General features: G+C 32.1%; 1 protein-coding gene across 4 annotated transcripts in view; it reads left to right on the top strand.

Annotated features, from left to right (window-relative positions):
• The window catches only part of LOC135131038 (GTPase-activating protein skywalker), a 187212-nt gene that overhangs the window by 75882 nt on the left and 89251 nt on the right, over positions 1-22079 (top strand). For all 4 annotated transcript variants that reach the window (XM_064058558.1, XM_064058555.1, XM_064058557.1 and 1 more), the window contains exon 3: positions 11755-11879. In XM_064058558.1, coding sequence (XP_063914628.1) covers positions 11755-11879 — 125 coding nt within the window. The remainder of the gene's footprint in view (positions 1-11754; positions 11880-22079) is intronic.

Genomic DNA, 22079 nt, shown 5'->3' with positions numbered 1-22079 from the left:
AGCACTTTAAAATTCTTTTCAAACAGGAATACCTAGAACCTCAAGATTGTTTTAAACTTAAAAAAAAAAATGGCTTCTAAAATTAACTCAAAAACAGGTCAGGTCAGAATTTTCCAAAAATAGAACATAAATGTCCCCCAAAATTGTTTAAATAATTTACAAAAAAAATCTCCATGGGCTTCCAAACACAGCGGCACTCAAGACTTTTTCAAATTCGTACCTTCCAACAAAATAAAGGGTGGATGGGTGGGGCTATAAAATTATTTCCACTAATTTTCGAAAATAGTTGAGTGGTCAAGTGCCAAAATTAGTTTTATCTTATAAAATACTTGACCCGCCCACCCACCCTCTATTTTCTTGGAGGGCATGTGATTTGCCAAAATCAGTCTTATATTAGCAAATACTAGCTAAGATAACTGATTTTGGCAAATCACATGCTCTCCAAGAAAATAGAGGGTGGGTGGGTGGGCCCAATACCTGTTTAAATAAGACCGATTTTGGCAGATCGCATTCCCTGCAACAAAAATGAGGGTGGGTGGGCGGGGCTAGTACCTGCTAAGATAAGACTGATTTTGGCAAATGATATATTCTCTAAGAAAAGAGAGGGCGGGTGGGCGGGGCTAATACCTGTTTAAATAAGACCGATTTTTGCAGATGGCATTCCCTGCAAGAAAAGTGAGGGTGGGTGGGCGGGGCTAGTAGCCTGGTAAGATAATAGTGATTTTGGCAAATGCTGTATGCTCTAAGAAATTTAATTAAATTATTATAAGAAAAGGCACTGGAAGATCCAAAGCACTTTCAAATTCTTTCCAAACAGGAATACCTAGAACCTCAAGATAGTTTTAAATTTTTCAAAAAAAAAAAAAACTGGGTTCCAAAATTAACTCAAAAACAGGTAAGGTCAAAATTGTCCAAAAATAGACCACCAAATTGCCCCAAAATTGTTTTAAATAATTTACAAAAAAAATTTCCATGGGTACCCAAACACTGCGGCACTCAAGACCATTTCAAATTCGTGCCCTCTAAGAGAGGGCGGGTGGGCGGGGCTAGTAGTTGCTAAGATAAGACTAATTTTGGCAAAAGAAGAAATAAGAAAAAAAACAAAGAATAAAATGGTCCTGTAAAAGCCATGCAATGAGGGATTTGGTTGAAAATACAAATGAAAAATTTGAAAAAAAATAAAGAGTAACAGTTTCGTTGGCCAAAATTTCTTGAGTTTATATTAAAACTAATCAACTGACAAATTTCGAGATAAAAAATAATTATCTTCGATATTTTGTTTATTATATTATGTCAATAAGCGTAATACGACTAATTCAATAGTAGCCCCTATTCAAAATTTTCCTAGTAACGCCACTGACCTTTTGGCATTAGTTTTGGATCAAAAATTGCTGTCAGAATTTGCTCTACTCTTACCATTATATGTATATGTATTATTTAGATACACTGGTGTAAATAACTCGGTCAACTCTGTCAAAAATGTCAAACCACTGTCAAATGTAAATTCTGGAATTAATCATGCACATCCGTTTTTCGCTACGTTTCCTTCTACCGAAGTGTCAAAGATAACTTGATGAATTTTTTAAACGAATACCCGGTATTTTTTCCTGTAACCTTATTTTGTTGCATTTTCGTAGTCTTTCTTGTGATTTTTTAATTTTTTTTTTTTGGTTCCTTTGTTACGCGTTTTTACTTTTTAGACACTTTTCAGTCTCATTTTTTGTTCCATTTTTTTGTCGTTTTTTGTCGTCCGCCTCGTCACCTCTATTTTATTGGGTTTTTGTCTTTTTTTGTCATACTTTGTCGAATTATTTTGTTCTTTTTTGGATTTATTTGTAGCTTTTGGTTACCTATTTTGTCGTTTTTTCTTTAGTAACTTTTCTTTCGTTTTTCCGTTAGTCGCTGTTTTATTGCAACTTTATTTTTTACTTTCTTATAGTTGACTTTGTGGTTTTCTTCAATTGCTTTGTTTGTCGCCTTTTTTGCCATCTTTACTTCGTTGGGGTTTTTGTCCCTTTTTTGTCGTTTTCTAGTATCTTTTTTCCGTCTTTTTTATCGTCGACCTTTTCGATCCCCCCCCCCCCCCCCTCAATATAGTCTTTTGGTCACCGTTTTATTGTCGTTTTTTGGTCGCCTTTTTATAGTTTTTTTGTTGCATTTTTGTGGCTTTTTTAATCTTATTTTTTTGATCGCTTTTTACGGGTTTTCGCTTGTAGACCCTTTTTTAGTCTCAGTTCTTTGTTCCCCTTACTGTCGGTTTTTGTTCGATTTTTGTCGCTTTTTCGCAGATTTTTGCCGCTTTTTATGTTTTTTGGTTATCTTTTCCATATTTTTCTATTGCTTTTTTGTCGTCTTTTTTTATTCTGTTTTACGCCACTCCTTTTGTGTTGTTTTTCGTCAGTCGTCGTTTTATTGTTGAATTTTTGTAGTTTTCCTTGTGGCTTTTTAGTCTGATTTTTTTTGGTCGCCTTTTTTATTCATTTTTGCTTTTTAGACCCTTTTTATTCTCATTTTTTATTTCCCTTTTTGTCGATTTTGGACGACTTTTTTGTCACCTTTACTTTGTTGGATTTTTGTCTTTTTTTGCTGCCTATTTTTGGCGTTTTTCAGTCGCCATTTTTACTTCGGCATTTTGTGTTGCTTTTTTATCGTATTTCTTTATTATTTTTTGCGCTCTTCCTTTAACGTTGTTCGTAATTTTGTTACCTTATGTTGTTGAATTTTTGTAGTTCTCCTTGAAACTTTTTTTAATCTCATTTTTTTAGTTGACTATTGGGTTTTTATCTTTTTTTTGTTGCCTATTTTTGGGGTTTTAAAGTCGCTCTTTTTCGTCTTTTTGTATTACTTTTTTGTGTCACCTTTTTGTCACACCTACTTCTTTGGGGTTTTTGTGGTGTGCTTTTTTGTTATCTTTTTGTTGTCGTATTTTAACCGCTTTTGCCGCCCTTTTTATCTACTTTCTTTATTCTTTTTTACGCTTTCCTTCCTTTTTCGTTGGTATTCCTTAGGGGTCGTTTTTCTGTCTCTTCTTTTATAGGTTTTTCATTTTATCTTTTGTTACCTTATTTTGTTGCAGTTTTGTGGCCGTTTTACGCGTTTTTTAATTTCTCTTTTATAATAATATTACGATTCGCGGTAATTTAAAATCGACGTAGGTAAACTTAACAATTTATATCGAACTAACTCAAATTTACACGATTAACTGCACAGCGATTATGTACAAAATAATTCTGGCGCAATTTGGCTGGATTCTATCTTGACTGAACTGGCTGAATCAATTCTCGTTCCCGTAGATGGCCTCTATTTAAAGCCATACTTCCCTTCTAGAAGTTCCGCAGTCGAGTCCCGGTCGCCGTCACCGACGATGAGTCATCATCGCCGTACATATTAGAACCCATAGGCGCCGTATCGGCGTATGCGTTTCTTTCGTAACAATAATAATGATTAATAACGTATATTTGCCCAAGAGATACATATGTAACCCATTTACAAGACAAAAGTGAATATAGAAATAAAATAAAATTAATTACTACTTCTAAACTTAATGATAGCGAAGTAGAACCCTGAGGTACCCCACAATTAGGGATCATAGTGTTGGACTTGCAGTTATTAATCACATTTACTTGTTTCCCTTTATCTAAAATACTTCTTAAATTTTATCCTTAAAAATTAACTATGTAAACCTAATATAATTTAAAAAGTATGATGATTCCAACGTGAAAAGTAAACTTGTACAACACACATGTGCCGCTTCCGTTGTTCCATTCCGCTACTACGCCCCAAAAATCCTGCCGCTTCTCGCCCTCTGTGCCCACACTCACCTTCCTCGACCTGTCGCCGCCGCCAAAAATAGCAATCCGAACTCCGGTTTTTCGGATTCGTTCATTTCGTATTTATACACCTATCCACCGTTTTCAATTAATCCGTTCCGTCATCCGAGCCGTGTCCGCCTCTGCTCGCAGCACAGCGCACAGTTTCCATCAATAATTACCCGGTTAATTGACACGGTGATAATGAATTCACAGTTCTGCCACATTCAGGCAATTAATCGCGAGGTAATTGGGTGAGCATTTTAGAAAATGAGCCGCCTACATCAGGCGGAATTTATTGTTGTTGCGCAAAATTAAACGGGAATAACGACGTGCTCTCGAAGACAAAGTGATTTCGTCGCAGGTAATTAGGCGACGTAAAGGTCGCTTGTTTGGCCAACGTTGCGCAAAATCCCTCAGAGATAACAAATACGCCTAGAGTAAGAAAAAACAAGTTCCCGTTTCCGTCTGTCTATCTGTCCGTCTGTCCGTCTGCCCGTCTGTCTGCCGTCCCGATTTTTAATTCACTTAATCAAGTCAGACGAAATTTTTCTAGTATGTATTTAGCAAATTTTGCATTTTCTTGGTCTGAAAATAGTTCCAAGTTCGCTCTTTGTAGTAACATTTGGAAATTCGCTTCTAGATCTGTTTATTGTTCCAAGGATTGCAGTGTTTACTTAAACTAACTTTTTGGCAGGTTCAACCTTGTAAAAAAGTGTTTGTAGCTACATTTTTGTGTAGGGTTGTATAAGTAGTTTCAAAATAGTAGTAGTCAAGACAAATCTCCAGAGGTTAGTAATTTCAACAGTTGTTGTAATTTGTTCTTCGAACATTTATTTTTATTTCATTAAGGCGGCAAAAGCGGAAAACGATTTAAGTTCACAACACGCTATATAATGATAATCATCTACCCACTCCGTGGTCAACTATCGCATGTTCATACGTTTGCGTGCAACTTTTTAAATTTTGATAAGGGGTAAAATATGTAAGGACTAAACTGAAATCCATATTTATAGAGTCCTGGCATTGTTTCCGAATCAATATCATCTATACTTATATTATAAAGCTGGAGTGTTTGTTTAGTTGAACGCGCTAATCTCAGAAACTACTGGTTCGAATTCAAAAAATCTTTTTGTGTTGGATAGTCCATTTATCGTATGTACATCTAATATACCACTAGTATCTAAAATACTTTGTCTTGAGCGAAACTTCCTACGCAAGTACGGAGGTGATGGAGTTTTAAACAACCGATATACAAAACTGCTAAGTTGCGTATCGTCAGCAAACGGTCTTTGTTTACTTGATGAAGGCATGCTTAGCAATTGGGCAGTATATATAATAAATAAGATGGGTCCTAAGATCGATCCCTGAGGGATAATAAATTTAGATTTTTCACTTTTTCGATTGATCGACTTTTTGATTTTTTGAATTTTCCACATTTTAATTTTTCGATTTCCCCATTTTTCAATTTTTTTATTTTTTCTATGAAACGATTTTCCGATTCTTCAATTTCTGATTTTTTGGTTTTATTAATTTTCAATTTCATTTTTCCAATTTTTTAATTTTCCGACAAATTAAATTTTACAATTTTACAATTTTGCAAAATTTCGAAGTATTTCGAAAATCTGATCTTTCGACTAGCCCATTTTTCTTAATTTAGATATTTATTTTTTTTTTAGTTTTCCGTATTTCGTTTTTTTTAATTTTTATAATTTTCTATTTCCCAATTTTTTATTTTCGAAAACCGTTTAATTTCTGATTTTTCAATTTTTCGATTCTTCGCTTTTTAATTCTTAGAATTTTTCCAATTTTAGTTTTTGAATTTTTTTATTTTAATTTTTCCGATTTTTTGGTTTCCAAGCTCTCGATTTCAGTTTCTAAATGTCTAAAAGTTTCAATCGAAATTTTCGACATTACGAAAAAGAAACAAATTCTTATTTTTCTGTTTCCACGAGTCGATTTTCGTATTTCTGAATTTTTGATTTTTATAATTTTCGATTTCTTTTTCCAATTTCGCAGTTTCTTAATGTCTCAATGTTTCCATCAAAATTTTAAATATTTCGAAACACATTCAATTTCTGATTTTTCGATTTTATTTTCAGTTTTTTGATTTCTTGTTTTTTATAATTTTCGATTTCATTTTTCCAATTTTTCGATTTCTCGATTTTCTAGTTTTACAATTATTAATCCCTCAATTTTACAGTTGTACAAAATTTTCGTAATTTAGATTTTTCACTTTTCTGGTTGTTCAACTTTTTGATTTTTGATTTTTTTAATTTTCTGTATTTCAATTTTTCGATTTATGAATTTCTCGATTTTTAATTTTTTTTTTGGAAACAATTTTCGGATTCTTCAATTTCTGCTTTTTGATTTTATTAATTTTTGATTTCATTTTTCTAATTTTTTAATTTTCCTACAAATTGAATTTCACAATTTTGCAAAATTTCCAAGCATTTCAAACCTGATCTTTCGATTAGCCAAATTTTTTCGATTTTTTTTTGTTTTTTCGTATTTCGATTATTTTAATTGTTATAACTTCCGGATTTCCCAATTTTTCATTTTCGAACTTTTCGAGTTTCAACTTTCCAGTTTTAGAAAATTTCGGAAATTTCGAAAACCGTTCAATTTCTGATTTTTCGATTAATTCATTTTTCAATGTTCAATTTTTCGATTGTTCGATTTTTAATTGCTAGAATTTTCCTAATTTCAGTTTTTGAATTTTTTATTTTCATTTTTCGGTTTCCAAGTTCTCAGTTTCGCAGTTCTTTATCTCTTAAAATTTTAAACATTTTGAAGAAACAAATTCTGATTTTCCAATTTTTGATTTCTTTCAGTTTCTTAATCTCTCAATTTTTCAGTTTTGCAATTTCTTGATGTCAAAATTTTCTCACCGAAATTGCGAATATTTCTGAAACCATTCAGTTTCTGATTTTTCGGTTTTTCCAATTTTCAATTTTAAATTTTTTTAATTTTCCGGTTATTCAATTTTTAGAAATTTCGTTTTTCTATTTTTCATTTTTCTAATTTTTCGATTTTTCAATTTTCCCATCAAAATTTCAAATATTTCGAAAACCATCTGATTTTAGGGATTTTCCAGTTTTCTATTTCTTTTTTTTTTTTTCGGTTCGTCGACATCTCTATTTTTAAGGTTTTGTCATTTCCGTGTTTCAATTTGTCAATTTTTTATATTTTTTTAATTTTTATAATTTTCGTTTTCGATTTCATTAATTTGAATTTGTGGATTTTTCATTTTTCCAAGTTTTCTGATTTTTCAGTTTGTAGATTTTTCAATTTAGATTTCTCTATTATTCAATTTTTATTAATTTTTTTTTAGTTTTTTCGATTTTTCAATTTTTAATTTCTCAACTCCTCAATTTTTGAGTTTTGCAATTTCTTAATGTCACAATTTTTCCATCAAAAATTCGGATATTTCGAAAAACATTCAATTTCTGATTTTTCGGATTTTCCAATTTTCTATTCTTTCTTTTTTTCGGTTCTTCAACATCTCTAGTTTTAATTTTTTTGTTATTTGCGTGTTTCAATTTTTAGATTAATTTTTTTTATTTTTATAATTTTCGTTTTGTTGATTTTTCATTTTTCTCATTTTTCGATTTTTCAATTTTCTGATTTTTCCATTAATCAATTTTTATTTTGCCAAAAATATTTCCAAAACGATCGATTTTTGATTTTTCGGTTTTTCCAGTTTTCTATTCTTTCTTTTTTCGATTCTTCAACATCTCTAGTTTTAAATTTTTTACTTTCTGGGTTTCAGTTTTTCATGATTTTGTTTTATTTTTCGAAGTCTTCTGATTTTTCAATTTCACAGTTTTGCTTAATGTCGAATACACATTTCTAAAACAGTTCAGTTTCCGATTTTTCAATTTAGATTTTTAATTTTTCGGTTATTCAGTTTTAGAATTTTCGCTTTTTCAATTTTCATTTTTACTATTTTTCAATTTTGCAGTTTCTTAATGTCAAAATTTTCCCATCAAAATTTTAAATATTTTAAAAAACATTCAATTTCTGATTTTTCGATTGTTCAACTTTTCTATTGACCTATTTTCCGATGTTTAATTTTTTCCATGAGTCAGTTTTCCTATTCCTCAATTTTTGATTTCATTTTTCCAATTTTTCGATTTATCAATTTTACAATTGTACTAAATCGAAGTATTTCGAAAACCGCTCGATTTTTTATTGTTCGATTAGTTCATTTTTCAATTTTGATTTTTCACTTTTCCGATTGTTCAATTTTTTGATTTCTGATTTGAATTTTCCGTGTTTCGATTTTTCGATTTATGAATTTCTCGATTTTTTATTCTTTCCATGAAACCATTTTCCGATTCTTCAGTTTCTGACATTTTGATTTTACTAATTTTCGATTTCATTTTTCCAATTTTTTAATTTTCCGACAAATTAAATTTCATACTTTTGCAAAATTTCGAAGTTTTTCGAAAACCTGATCTTTCGATTAGCCCAATTTTTCTGGATGTAGATTCTTGAGTTTTTTTATTTTTTCGTATTTCGATTATTTTACTCCTAATTTTTATAATTTCCTATTTCCCAATTTTACAAAATTTCGAGAATTTCGAAAACCGTTCAATTTTTGATTTTTTGATTAATTGGTTTTTCAATTTAGACTTCTCAGTTTTTCGATTCTTCGGATTTTTAATTCTTAGAATTTTCCCAACTTCAGTTTTTGATTTTTTTATTTTGATTTTTTCGATTTCCAAGTTCTCAATTTCGCAGTTTCTTCATCTCTCAAAGTTTTGATCAAAATTTTAAACATTTCGAAGACGAAACAAATTCTGATTTTTAGATTTTTCAATTTTTCGATTATTCGAATTTCAATTTGTCCATGAATCAGTTTTCCGATTTTTCGATTTTTGATTTTTGATTTCGTTTTTTCAATTTTACAATTGTACAATTGTAGAAAATTTTGAAATATTTCGAAAACCGTTTAATTTCTGATTGTTGGGATTATTTATTTAATTTTGCATTTTTTTCTTTTCTTAATATCCATTGTCTTTCCTTCACACCAAACAAAAAAACACTTCTCTTTTGCTTTTTTCTGAATATACTTAGTCTTCTTTTCACAATGAAATATTTAAAACACATTTAAAATAAATTCTGAGGGATAGTTAAGACTGTTACGGGGACGTATAGTGCTTAGACTTTTTTTTTTCCTAGTTACCAAAATCCGGAGGTACCAGCAGAAACTATTTGGTTGTTTGGCCAAGAAAATTATGAAAAAAATATATTAATAAAAGTCGTAACAAAACAACGACAGTTAACAAAAAGCAGCCAAAAAAGAGGGAGTGCAAAAAAAGAATAAAGAAAGACGACAAAAGGACAAAAGCCTAACTAAATAAAGGTGACGAAGAAGGCGTCCAAAAACGACAAAAAAGGGAATAAAAAACGAGAACAAAAAGGGTCTAAAAAGCAAAAATGCGTAAAAAAAGGCGACCAAAAAATGGGATTAAAAAGTTACAAGGAAAATTCAGCAAATTACGGCAACAAAATTACGACAAGGAAAACTATAATCACTAAAAAAAGGAAAATAAAGAAAGACGACAAAAGAAGCAACAGAAAAATACGAAACTAGGCGAGCAAAAAGCTAAGAAAAAAGCGGGAAAAAAATCTGCAAAAGGCCACAAAAAACGACAAGAAGGAGAACAATGAAAGAAAAGAATCCAAAAAAAAACGAGAAGAAAGCAATAGAGAAAGGTGGGGAAAACGATTAAAAACTACAAAAAAGGCAAATAAAGTATCGGTATAAAGTCCATTAAAGACAAGAAAAGAACAAAATATCCAACAAACCAAAGGCGACAAAGAAGGCTCAAAATAAAAAAAAGCGATAAAAAAGGGAACACAAAACGAGTTTAAAAGCGCGTAAAATAGGCAGTCAAAACAGGCACAAAAATGAGGCACCAAGAAACATGACGAAATATCGATTAAAAAAGCCAAAGAAAAAGTCGCAATAAAATGGCCACTAACCAAAACGCCCAAAAAAAGAGGAGAGCGTAAAATAAATAAAGACAAATTTTTGACATTTTCGACCAATTTTCGAAATAGTTGAAAACATTTTCTTGTAGATTTCGACATCCAGAAGTCATTTTCGGCTTCATTTCTTCGGAAATTCCTACCGTTTTTACAAAATCGCCAACTGAAATATAGCAATGTTTACAGTTCCGTCAAAACAGCTCGGTATAAAAATTTTCCGGATAAAAGAAGAAATAATTATTAATTTTGGTTTCATAATATACAATTATTTCAAGAATGTTTAAAATTTGTTTATTTGAGACACTAGAAAAGTCAGAACAGGACAGGTCACGTTGGGTCAACTCAACAGAAGAACATAGTTAGCCCCGCCCACCCACCCTGTCTGTGTTTTAGTGATTGATTTTATCCGGTCTGAATGAAATGAATGATCTTATAATAATACTGAACAGAAATAAAATTACTCGTTAGAATAAGAAGAAGGGGGGGGGGGGGGCTAGTATTTGCTAAGATAAGACTAATTTTGGCAAATCAAATACCTTCCAAGAAACTAGAGGGTGGGGGGGCGGGCTAGTATTTGATAAAATGACACTAATTTTGGCACAGATGTTGCAGTAACTTTTGTACTTTCAGTAATAATTTGTCTAAAATCATATGTGGTAAAACGTTCTTGTAACCTGTTGTCAAAATGAAAATGGATATTCAGGTCGCCAGTAATGATAATATTTTCATACTGAGGTATCACATAGGACAGAAAATTGTCAAAGAACTCAGTGGTATCCTCTAACTTACATTTAGATTTATAAAAAATACCTATAAGAAAACTTCTCTTCTTTCCTTCCCCTGTTATTCTTCCATTTTCTTAATTTTTCCCTTGCTTTTCTCTTCAACGCACTACATTCTCCGTTCCATCCATTATTCCTCCCTTGCCATATGTATTCATCAAATATTCTTTTTTCTATTTCTTTTCTTCCGTTTCTTCTCTCTTGTTTTTCGTACTCTTGCTCTTTTCCTTTCATTTTTGTTTCTAGCGGCATGTGGTCTGATTCCACCCTTTCCCCCACTTTAAAACTCTCTATTTCTTCCCACACCTCTTCGTTGACAATGCTCGAACGACTTCAAGTGTTAATTTCTTTATTAATAAATCACCGTCCACAATCATAGTGTAAGAATTCGAAAATTTATTTTCAGTCATTTACTCAGTCATAACTAAATGACTCAGTATTTACTTTTTAATCCAAATCTGCAAAACCCAAACGACACAGTTTTATGACTTGAATCATTCGTTACGATACACATTTATTAGTCGATAATAACACAAAAATTTAACGCCTATAGGATATTTTGTGACGGCATTAGCACAATACAGTCATAAATAACAGTTCGCTGCAAATGCAAATTCTGCTATCTATTATTGCCACTATTCAAGAGGTGGAGATTAAGATTACGTTTATCACGGATGGTGTTTAATTAGATCGGTGCCGTAATCCTTTCGTAAAAAAGAAAATGAAATCGAAGCTCGTTGCAACGCAGAACGGTGTCAGAAATATGCTTTAATTTGCGAAAAACGAAGAATGTTGATGCGGTAAGTGGCCGAGTCCTTCACGAAACGCAATAAGACGCCATCGCATCCATAACAATTGCCTCGGTGACATCACTACCACACTGGCAATTTCATTAATTCGAGAAAATTAGTCGAACATATGTAAATTATTTAGCGACAAAGTGTTATTGCGCTATATAAAACGTAATTTAACAATTACAATGTTATTATGCCCTCTTATCGTGGGATACCACTAATTAACACTGTTTGTTGTCATCGGTGCGCTATTACCATCTTTCTATCTCTCTCTCTCTCGCTCGTTCGTTGGTCTGTCTATGTGTTCGAGATTTGTTTTAGTGTGTTTGTTATTCATTTATTCTGAATGTTGGTTTCTGTGTGTTACAGAAGAACAATGCTACCATTGCATGGCGAGTCTCGTAGCGGCTAAAGAAAAAACCTTCATCACTCAAACGAAGCTCTTGTACGAAGTCACGTGGAAGACAGTGATGCAGATCTGCAAGAAACACGTGGTGAGTTTCAATTTTTCTTTTTTTCTTTCTTCAATTTTCCTATATGTAAATCATTAAATTTTTAGATTTTGCAGTTTTTCGATTTGAAGGTTCACGAGATTTAATTTTCAATTTTTAGATTTTTCAGTTTTTCATTTCTTCAGTTTTTCGAAAAAAAAACGAAAGTTATTCTACGTGACTTGCATTAGGTGTACAGTGCAAAATTGTTGAAAAATAGATTGACTTTATGTTTTTTTATTATAATATCTCTTGTTCTTTGCGCCAAAAAATTGTTGAAAGAAAACTACGTATATAAAGAAAAAAAAAAAGATTAAAAGAAAACTCTATACAGGGTGTTATTGAAAGGTACGTACAACAAAATTGACAGTTCTTCGCGAAGCCTAAGAAGTCTGAAAAACTTATATTGTCTTATCAAAATTGCAAGGGGAAAATTAACCCTTATCCAACCTTTTTAGACGCTACTGAGAGATAAATAAGGTAAAATTAATTTATTTTAGTAAATCTTAGCAACTGTAATAATAAAACTTTTGTCAACGTACAACGAATTTGGACAAAAATTTTAATAATTTTTATCTCTAAAAGGAGAACACTTTTACCTGAACTTTTTTAACTTTTAGCACCCATACTTCGAGACCAATTGCCGATTTTATTTTGTACGTACCTTTCAATAACACGCTGTATATTAAATAAAAAAATAAACAAAATTAAGCCCCACCCACCCGCCCCGGTCTCAATTGCGATGATTTTTTTGAGGGGGGTCTAATTATAACATCAATATTTCTCTTACAAATTCTACTATTTTAAAAACATTTCGTATGGTCATTTTTTGCAGAGAAAGGAGGATTTTGCAAACTAAAGTCCGCCCTTCAGCTCACGATGACTAATCACAATTGAGAAGGGGTGGGTGGGCGGGCCTTATATTTTGTTCATTTAATAAACATATTTCGTATGGTAATTTCTGGTAGAGAAGTGAGGATTTTGCAGCTAATCTCCGCCCTTTAGCTCACGATGAATAAGGCATTCATCACAATTGAGAAGGGGTGGGTGGGCGGGGCTTATATTTGGTCCATTTTTTTCTTAATATACGAAATCTTTTTTTCCTAACAAGAAACTGAAAACACGTTTAGCTTTTCTGCAGTTGAAAGAAAACTATTTATATTAAAAAAAATAATAAATAAGCCCCACCCACCCGCCCCGATGCCAATTGTGATGAGTTTTTCATTCCAAATCAGATCGAAGAGCGGAGTCTAATTATAATATCAATATTTCTCTAAAAAAATCTACCATTTTAAAAACATATTTCGTATGGTAATTTCTTGTAGAGAAAGGAGGATTTTGTAATTAAACTCCGCCCTTTAGCTCATAATGAATAAAACATTTCTCTAAAAAAATCTACCATTTTAAAAACATATTTCGTATGGTAATTTCTTGTAGAGAAAGGAGGATTTTGTAATTAAACTCCGCCCTTTAGCTCACAATGAATAAAACATTCATCACAATTGAGAAAGGGTGGGTGGGCGGGGCTTATATTTTGTCCATTTTTTCTTAATACACGAAATCTTCTTTTCCCAACAAAAAACTGAAACATGTTTAACTTTCCTGTTGTTGAAAGAAAACTCGATATATTAAAAAAAAAAAAACAAAAATTAAGCCTCACCCACCCGCCCCCATCTCAATTGTGATGGGTTTTTCATTCGTAATCAGACCGAACGGCAAGGTCTAATTAGGTAATTTCTTGTAGAGGGATGAGGATTTTGCAAACTAAACTCCACCCCTCAACTCATAATGAATAAAACATTCATCACAATTGAGAACGGGTGGGTGGACGGGGCTTATATTTTGCCCATTTTTTCTTAATATACGAAATCTTCTTTTGCAAACAAGAAACTGAAAACACATTTGGCTTTCCTGCAGTTGAAAAAAAACTCTATATTAAAAAAAAACAAAAATTAAACCCCACCCACCCGCCCCGATCTCAATTGTAATGACTTTTTCATTCCTAATTAGATCGAAGGGCGAGGTCTAATTAGGTAATTTCTTGTAGAGAAATGAAGATTTTCCAAACTAAACTCCGCCCTTCAACTCATGGTGAAAAAAATATTCATTGCAATTGAGAAGGGGTGGGTGGGCGGGGCTTATATTTTGTCCATTTTGTCTTTAACATACGAAGTGTTCTTTTCCCAACAAGAAACTGAAAACATGTTTAACTTTCCTGTTGTTGAAAAAAAAAATCAATATATTCAAAAAAACAAAGATTAAGCCCCACCCACTCGCCCCGATCTCAATTGTGATGGGTTTTTCATTCCTAATCAAACCGAACGGGGAGGTCTAATTAGGTAATTTCTTGTAGAGAAATGAGGATTTTGTAAACTAAACTCCGTCCTTCAACTCATGATTATTGAAACATTTATCACAATTGAGAAGGGGTGGGTGGGCGGGGCTTGTATTTTGTCCATTTTTTCTTAATACACGAAATCTTCTTTTCCCAACAAAAAACTGAAACATGTTTAACATTCCTGTTGTTTAAAGAAAACTCGATATATTAAAAAAAAAAAAAAACAAAAATTAAGCCTCACCCACCCGCCCCCATCTCAATTGTGATGGGTTTTTCATTCGTAATCAGACCGAACGGCAAGGTCTGATTAGGTAATTTCTTGTAGAGAAATGAGGATTTTGCAAACTAAACTCCGCCCTTCAACTCATAATGAATAAAACATTCATCACAATTGAGAACGGGTGGGTGGGCGGGGCTTATACTTTGTCCATTTTTTCTTAATATACGAAATCTTCTTTTCCCAACAAGAAACGGAAACATGTTTATCTTTTCTGTTGTTGAAAGAAAATTCTATATGTAAATGTATTAAAAAAAAAAATTGAAACGATCTCAATTGTAATGAGTTTTTCATTCCAAATCAGACCGAAGGGCGGGGTCTAATTATAATATCAATATTTCTCTAAAAAAAAATCTACCATTTTAAAAACATATTTCATATCGTAATTTTTTGCAGAGAAAGGAGGATTTTGCAATTAAACTCACGATGAATAAAATATTCATCACAATTGAGAAGGGGTAGGTGGGCGGGGCGTATATTTTGTCCATTTTTTCTTAACATACGAAGTCTTCTTTTCCCAACAAGAAACTAAAAACACGTTTAGCTTTCCTGTTGTTTAAAGAAAACTCTATTTATTAAAAAAAAAAAAAATTAAACCCCACTCACCCGCCCCGATCTCAATTGTAATGAGTTTTTCATTCCTAATCAGACCGAAGGGCGAGGTCTGATTAGGTAATTTCTTGTAAAGAAATGAGGATTTTGTAAACTAAACTCCGTCCTTCAACTCATGATGCATAAAACATTCATCACAATTGAGAACGGCTGGGTGGGCGGGGCTTATACTTTGTCCATTTTTTCTTAATATACGAAGTCTTCTTTTCCCCACAAGAAACTGAAACATGTTTTACTACTTGTTGTTGAAAGAAAATTCTATATATGTATTAAAAAAAAAAAAACAAAAATTAAAACGATCTCAGTTGTGACGAGTTTTTCATTCCAAATCAGAGCGAAGGGCGGGGTTTAATTATAATATCAATATTTCTCTAAAAGAAGTCTACCATTTTAAAAACATATTTCATATGGCAATTTTTTGCAGAGAAAGGAGGATTTTGCAATTAAACTCACGATGAATAAAATATTCATCGCAATTGAGAAGGGGTGGGTGGGCGGGGCATATATTTTGTCCATTTTTTCTTAACATACGAAGGCTTGTTTTCCCAACAAGAAACTGAACACATGTTTAGCTTTCCTGCTGTTGAAAGAATACTCTATATATTAAAAAAAAAAACAAAAATTAAACCCCACCCACCCGCCCGGATCTCAGTTGTAATGAGTTTTTCATTCCCAATCAGACCGAAGGGCGAAGTCTAATTAGGTAATTTCTTGTAGAGAAATGAGGATTTTGCAAACTAAACTTCGCCCTTCAACTCATGATGAATAAAACATTCATCACAATTGAGAAGGGGTGGGTGGGCGGAGCTCATATTTTGTCCATTTTTTCTTAACATACGAAGTCTTCTTTTCTCAACAAGCAACTGAAAACATGTTTAACTTTCCTGTTGTTGAAAGAAAACTCTATGTATTAAAAAAAAAAACAAAAATTAAAACGATCTCAGTTGTGATGAGTTTTTCATTCCAAATCAGACCGAAGGGCGTGGTTTAATTATAATAGCAATATTTCACTAAAAAAAAATCTACCATTTTAAAAACATATTTCATATGGTAATTTTTTGCAGAGAAAGGAGGATTTTGCAATTAAACTCACGGTGAATAAAATATTCATGACAATTGAGAAGGGGTGGGTGGGCGGGGCGTATATTTTGTCCATTTTTTCTTAACATACGAAGTCTTCTTTTCCCAACCAGCAACTGAAAACATGTTTAATTTTCCTGTTGTTGAAAAAAAAACTATATATTAAAAAAAAGAAAGATTAAGCCCCACCCACCCGCCCGAATCTCAATTGTGATGAGTTTTTTATTCCTAATCAGACCGAAGGGCGGAGTTTAATTGTAGAATCAACATTTCTCTAAAAGATTCTACCATTTTAAAAACATATTTCGTACTGTAATTTCTTTTAGAGAAATGAAGATTTTGTAAACTAAACTCCGCCCTTTAACTCATGATGAATAAAATATTCATCACAATTGAGAAGGGGTGGGTGGGCGGGGCTTATATTTTTCCATTTTTTCTTAAAATACGAAGTGGTCTTTTCCCAACAAGAAACTGAAACATGTTTCTCCTTCCTGTTGTTGAAAGAAAATTCTATATATGTATTAAAAAAAAAAAAAACAAAAATTAAAACGATCTCAATTGTGATGAGTTTTTCATTCCAAATCAGCGCGAAGGGCGGGGTTTAATTATAATATCAATATTTCTCGAAAAGAAATCTACCATTTTAAAAACATATTTCATATGGTAATTTTTTGCAGAGAAAGGAGGATTTTGCAATTAAACTCACGATGAATAAAACATTCATCACAATTGAGAAGGGGTGGGTGGGCGGGGCGTATATTTTGTTCATTTTTTCTTAACATACGAAGGCTTGTTTTCCCAACAAGAAACTGAACACATGTTTAGCTTTCCTGCTGTTGAAAGAATACTCTATATATTAAAAAAAAAACAAAAATTAAACCCCACCCACCCGCCCGGATCTCAGTTGTAATGAGTTTTTCATTCCCAATCAGACCGAAGGGCGAAGTCTAATTAGGTAATTTCTTGTAGAGAAATGAGGATTTTGCAAACTAAACTTCGCCCTTCAACTCATGATGAATAAAACATTCATCACAATTGAGAAGGGGTGGGTGGGCGGAGCTCATATTTTGTCCATTTTTTCTTAACATACGAAGTCTTCTTTTCTCAACAAGCAACTGAAAACATGTTTAACTTTCCTGTTGTTGAAAGAAAACTCTATGTATTAAAAAAAAAAACAAAAATTAAAACGATCTCAATTGTGATGAGTTTTTCATTCCAAATCAGCGCGAAGGGCGGGGTTTAATTATAATATCAATATTTCTCGAAAAGAAATCTACCATTTTAAAAACATATTTCATATGGTAATTTTTTGCAGAGAAAGGAGGATTTTGCAATTAAACTCACGATGAATAAAACATTCATCACAATTGAGAAGGGGTGGGTGGGCGGGGCGTATATTTTGTTCATTTTTTCTTAACATACGAAGGCTTGTTTTCCCAACAAGAAACTGAACACATGTTTAGCTTTCCTGCTGTTGAAAGAATACTCTATATATTAAAAAAAAAACAAAAATTAAACCCCACCCACCCGCCCGGATCTCAGTTGTAATGAGTTTTTCATTCCCAATCAGACCGAAGGGCGAAGTCTAATTAGGTAATTTCTTGTAGAGAAATGAGGATTTTGCAAACTAAACTTCGCCCTTCAACTCATGATGAATAAAACATTCATCACAATTGAGAAGGGGTGGGTGGGCGGAGCTCATATTTTGTCCATTTTTTCTTAACATACGAAGTCTTCTTTTCTCAACAAGCAACTGAAAACATGTTTATCCTACTTGTTGTTGAAAGAAAATTCTATATATGTATTAAAAAAAAAAAAAAAAAACAAAAATTAAAACGATCTCAGTTGTGACGAGTTTTTCATTCCAAATCAGCGCGAAGGGCGGGGTTTAATTATAATATCAATATTTCTCGAAAAGAAATCTACCATTTTAAAAACATATTTCATATGGTAATTTTTTGCAGAGAAAGGAGGATTTTGCAATTAAACTCACGATGAATACAACATTCATCACAATTGAGAAGGGGTGGGTGGGCGGGGCGTATATTTTGTTCATTTTTTCTTAACATACGAAGTCTTCTTTTCCCAACAAGCAACTGAAAACATGTTTAATTTTCCTGTTGTTGAAAAAAAACTCTATATATTAAAAAAAAAACAAAGATTAAGCCCCACTCACCCGCCCAAATGTCAATTGTGATGAGTTTTTTATTCCTAATCAGACCGAAGGGCGGAGTTTAATTGTAACATCAATATTTCTCTAAAAGATTCTACCATTTTAAAAACATATTTCGTACTGTAATTTCTTTTAGAGAAATGAAGATTTTGTAAACTAAACTCCGCCCTTTAACTCATGATGAATAAAATATTCATCACAATTGAGAACGGGTGGGTGGGCGGGGCTTATACTTTGTCCATTTATTCTTAATATACGAAGTCTTCTTTTCTCAACAAGAAACTGAAACATGTTTATCCTTTCTGTTGTTGAAAGAAAATTCTATACATGTATTAAAAAAAAGAAAACAAAAATTAAAACGATCTCAATTGTGATGAGTAGAGAGCGGAAAATATGCAGCAAAATTTTGAGAAATATGATCATATGATATGCACCAAATTTATGCAAATATGCAGTAACTTTCTTAATATATGCAGAGATATGCAGTTGCATATGCTCCAAAAATTAAAAAAAAGCTTAATAAGCGAACTAAATTTATGTATAAAATTCAAAAGCAGGTTTCCCGAGCTTACGTTTTATTACTAAAAATACATAAATCACATTGCAAAGTGTTTAATTACATCTCACTAACACATTAATCACGTTTTTAAAGATAATATTCTTATACTAAAAAATAAATATAAACAGATCAAATTACTTAAAAAATAGTAGTAATCCGCTATTTAATTATTATTGTGGTAACAATTTATTTTTAGATATTTTTCGAAATATTCTAACAAAAAGTTTTTCCGGTGATTCTAAAGTAAATGTATTTTGTAAATAGAAAAACTGCTTACTACGTCCACAGATGTAAAAATACTTACCGGTTTAGGGCAGGCGCGACAAAACACAGTTCGTTCTTGAAGAATAAGTTCAGGAAAAGTTTTAATCCTTAAATTAATTTGAGTTATCTTCGACATATTGATACACCTGTATCTCGTTAAATGCTTTCAATACAAACTCACAATGAAAAATAATACTATAACGTCCCTTCGACCACCATTAAACGTACCTTTAATTAATACACTTAACTAACGAACAAAAATATTGGGAATGAACGGTGTTTCCAAAAGTAAATAGGGCGCGAATTTACCTGGAAGGATGGTTTAACACCCAATGGTGTCTCCAAACTACCATAAAACCCAAACCTTTTCTAGTTATTTGAAGCTGAGGACAATATTTGCAATATGATTAATAAAATTTCGTCTTTCTAGATAAATGCCCATAAAATGACAATAATTTTTTTTTAAATTAGCACAAAAATTGACAAAAAATGCAAAATATGCACCTATTACGTGAAATATGCAGCAGAAGGCAAATATATGCAAATATGCAATTTTTTTATTGCTGTATTCATTTTTAATTAGCATGATTCGTTCACATATTAAATATCAAGACTTATATGCAAAAAATAACGGATATGCAAATTTCATAAAATCCGCTCTCTAGTGATGAGTTTTTCATTCAAAATCAGCGCGAAGGGCGGGGTTTAATTATAATATCAATATTTCTCTAAAAGAAATCTACCATTTTAAAAACATATTTCATATGGCAATTTTTTGCAGAGAAAGGAGGATTTTGCAATTAAACTCACGATGAATAAAACATTCATCACAATTGAGAAGGGGTGGGTGGGCGGGGCGTATATTTTGTCCATTTTTTCTTAACATACGAAGTCTTCTTTTCCCAACAAGCAACTGAAAACATGTTTAACTCTCCTGTTGTTGAAAAAAAAAAGAACTATATTTAAAAAAAAACAAATATTAAGAGAATAATAATAAAAATAATAATAGTATTTATTGCCCAACAGAAATTACATTCCATTTAAAGGACAAAAATAACAAAAAAAAATAATAAAACCATATCTCTTAATGATCATAACTTGACTAATAAAACATTCATCACAATTGAGAACGGATGGGTAGGCGGGGCTTATACTTTGTCCATTTTTTCTTAATATACGAAATCTTCTTTTCCCAACAAGAAACTGAAACATGTTTAACTTTCCTGTTGTTGAAAAAAATTTCTATATTTTGAAAAAAAACAAAGATAACGTTATTATACCGTACAATTGTTTTTGCGAAAATTTGAACGTTAAGCGAAAAAACTAAAAGCGGATTCGTATACTACAACTTGTATAATTGTTGTATAACATTCAACTTATTTTAAAATACGGTTGATTGAGATGACGTCATCAAATTGTTGATGGGGATGATTAGCCAAATTTTGGCTAGCATTCAACCATGTATATCTATGATATTTCTAACATAGATACAAAATTTGACAACAATCGGTCCAGCAGTTACGGAGATTACGAGCGAAAAGCTAGTTAGGATATAAAAGGACAACATAACTAAAATTTTCTCTGTCGGAACAAAATCAGAAAGAAAGAAACTGATGAAAGATTCGGTAATAAATCTTAATACAATTCCAATTATTTTGTAAGGAAAGAAAGGGATTACAAATTAGAACCAAATACTCCTGGCAGAAAATCGACTTTTTCAAGATTTATATTATATAATGACGAATTTAACAGAGTCCCTTTTAAGATATGGTTTCCAAAGGAAAATTTTCCATATTGCTTCAGACGAATTAGCTTGGTGCGAGGGAGAAGGTTCTCAATGTTTAGTGCCCCAAATAATCTGTTGAATATGCCAAAAATGTTCGTGTTTTTCATTAAATTGCCAAAATCGTCGTTGCAGGTCCTTTCTAAATATACAAATTGTGAATAAGTCGGTTGCTTTGGCTTGCCAGATTGTGATGTTTTATTTTTTTTTCTTTTGTTGGCAACACGTGCATTACAGTTGTTCTTCCCACCAAGGGGAGAAGAAATTGACAAATATTTCACCACGTATTTTTTACGCCACAGAAAATGTGTTGGTGATCCTCATAATGATCAGTTTTTCATGACGAAAACCTATCCTTACGAAATTCCAAGAAATATCCTTTTGTTGTAGTGGGACAATTTTTGACATTTTCCACTGAAACGAAAGTGGAGTATAAGTTCGTCAACTGACGGGTCCTATCAAACACACGTCTTCGGATCACATGGGGATTTTCAATCGCCCAAAATTAGGTTATTTTCTCTTGGTGCATGGTCACCTTCTTGTAAGGCCTGAACTTTTGTGTTTTGCCAGAGATTATACCATTTTCTTTAATTATTTCGTGCGTTGTAGTTGGATTCATTCCAAGTATTTGGGCAACGCCGGAAAAGTTTCTTCTATCCAGTCAATAAATTGTTTCTCAATTTCTACAATTCTTGGTTTCTCACTTTTGGGGTCCCAAAATCTCTGGTCTAAACTCTGAAGTTTCTATCAAGATAGATAGATAGAAAAAAAGCAATATTAACCTTCATAAGGGATTATTAATCCAATTGTTGTGTTTATAACAGAAATAAGCATTATCATTATTATTATTATTATTACTGATTCATGGAACGTGCGAGCTTAGTTGTTCGGCACTTAAATACCTACTTAAATTGACTGGCATACTTTTTAAACAAAATATTTACAACGACAATGTTTGGAAAACCGTGGATCTGAAGAACAAACTCGCGAAAAAGTTCAAGAAAGTCGAGTTATGATTGATGTTGGTGACAGGCGACGAATAGTCGTCACTCATCACAACGAGGCGGCAAAATTTACGAAATTTCAGAGCCAGCTTGACTATTAGCTTATTTAATTT

Source organism: Zophobas morio, unplaced genomic scaffold, assembly GCF_036711695.1.
Source record: "Zophobas morio isolate AGI-343-1 ecotype UQ-CSIRO unplaced genomic scaffold, CSIRO_AGI_Zmor_V1 ptg000018l, whole genome shotgun sequence".
Lineage (NCBI taxonomy): Eukaryota > Metazoa > Arthropoda > Insecta > Coleoptera > Tenebrionidae > Zophobas > Zophobas morio.
Note: the sequence above shows the minus strand (reverse complement) of the source record. Positions and strands in the feature narration are given on the sequence as shown.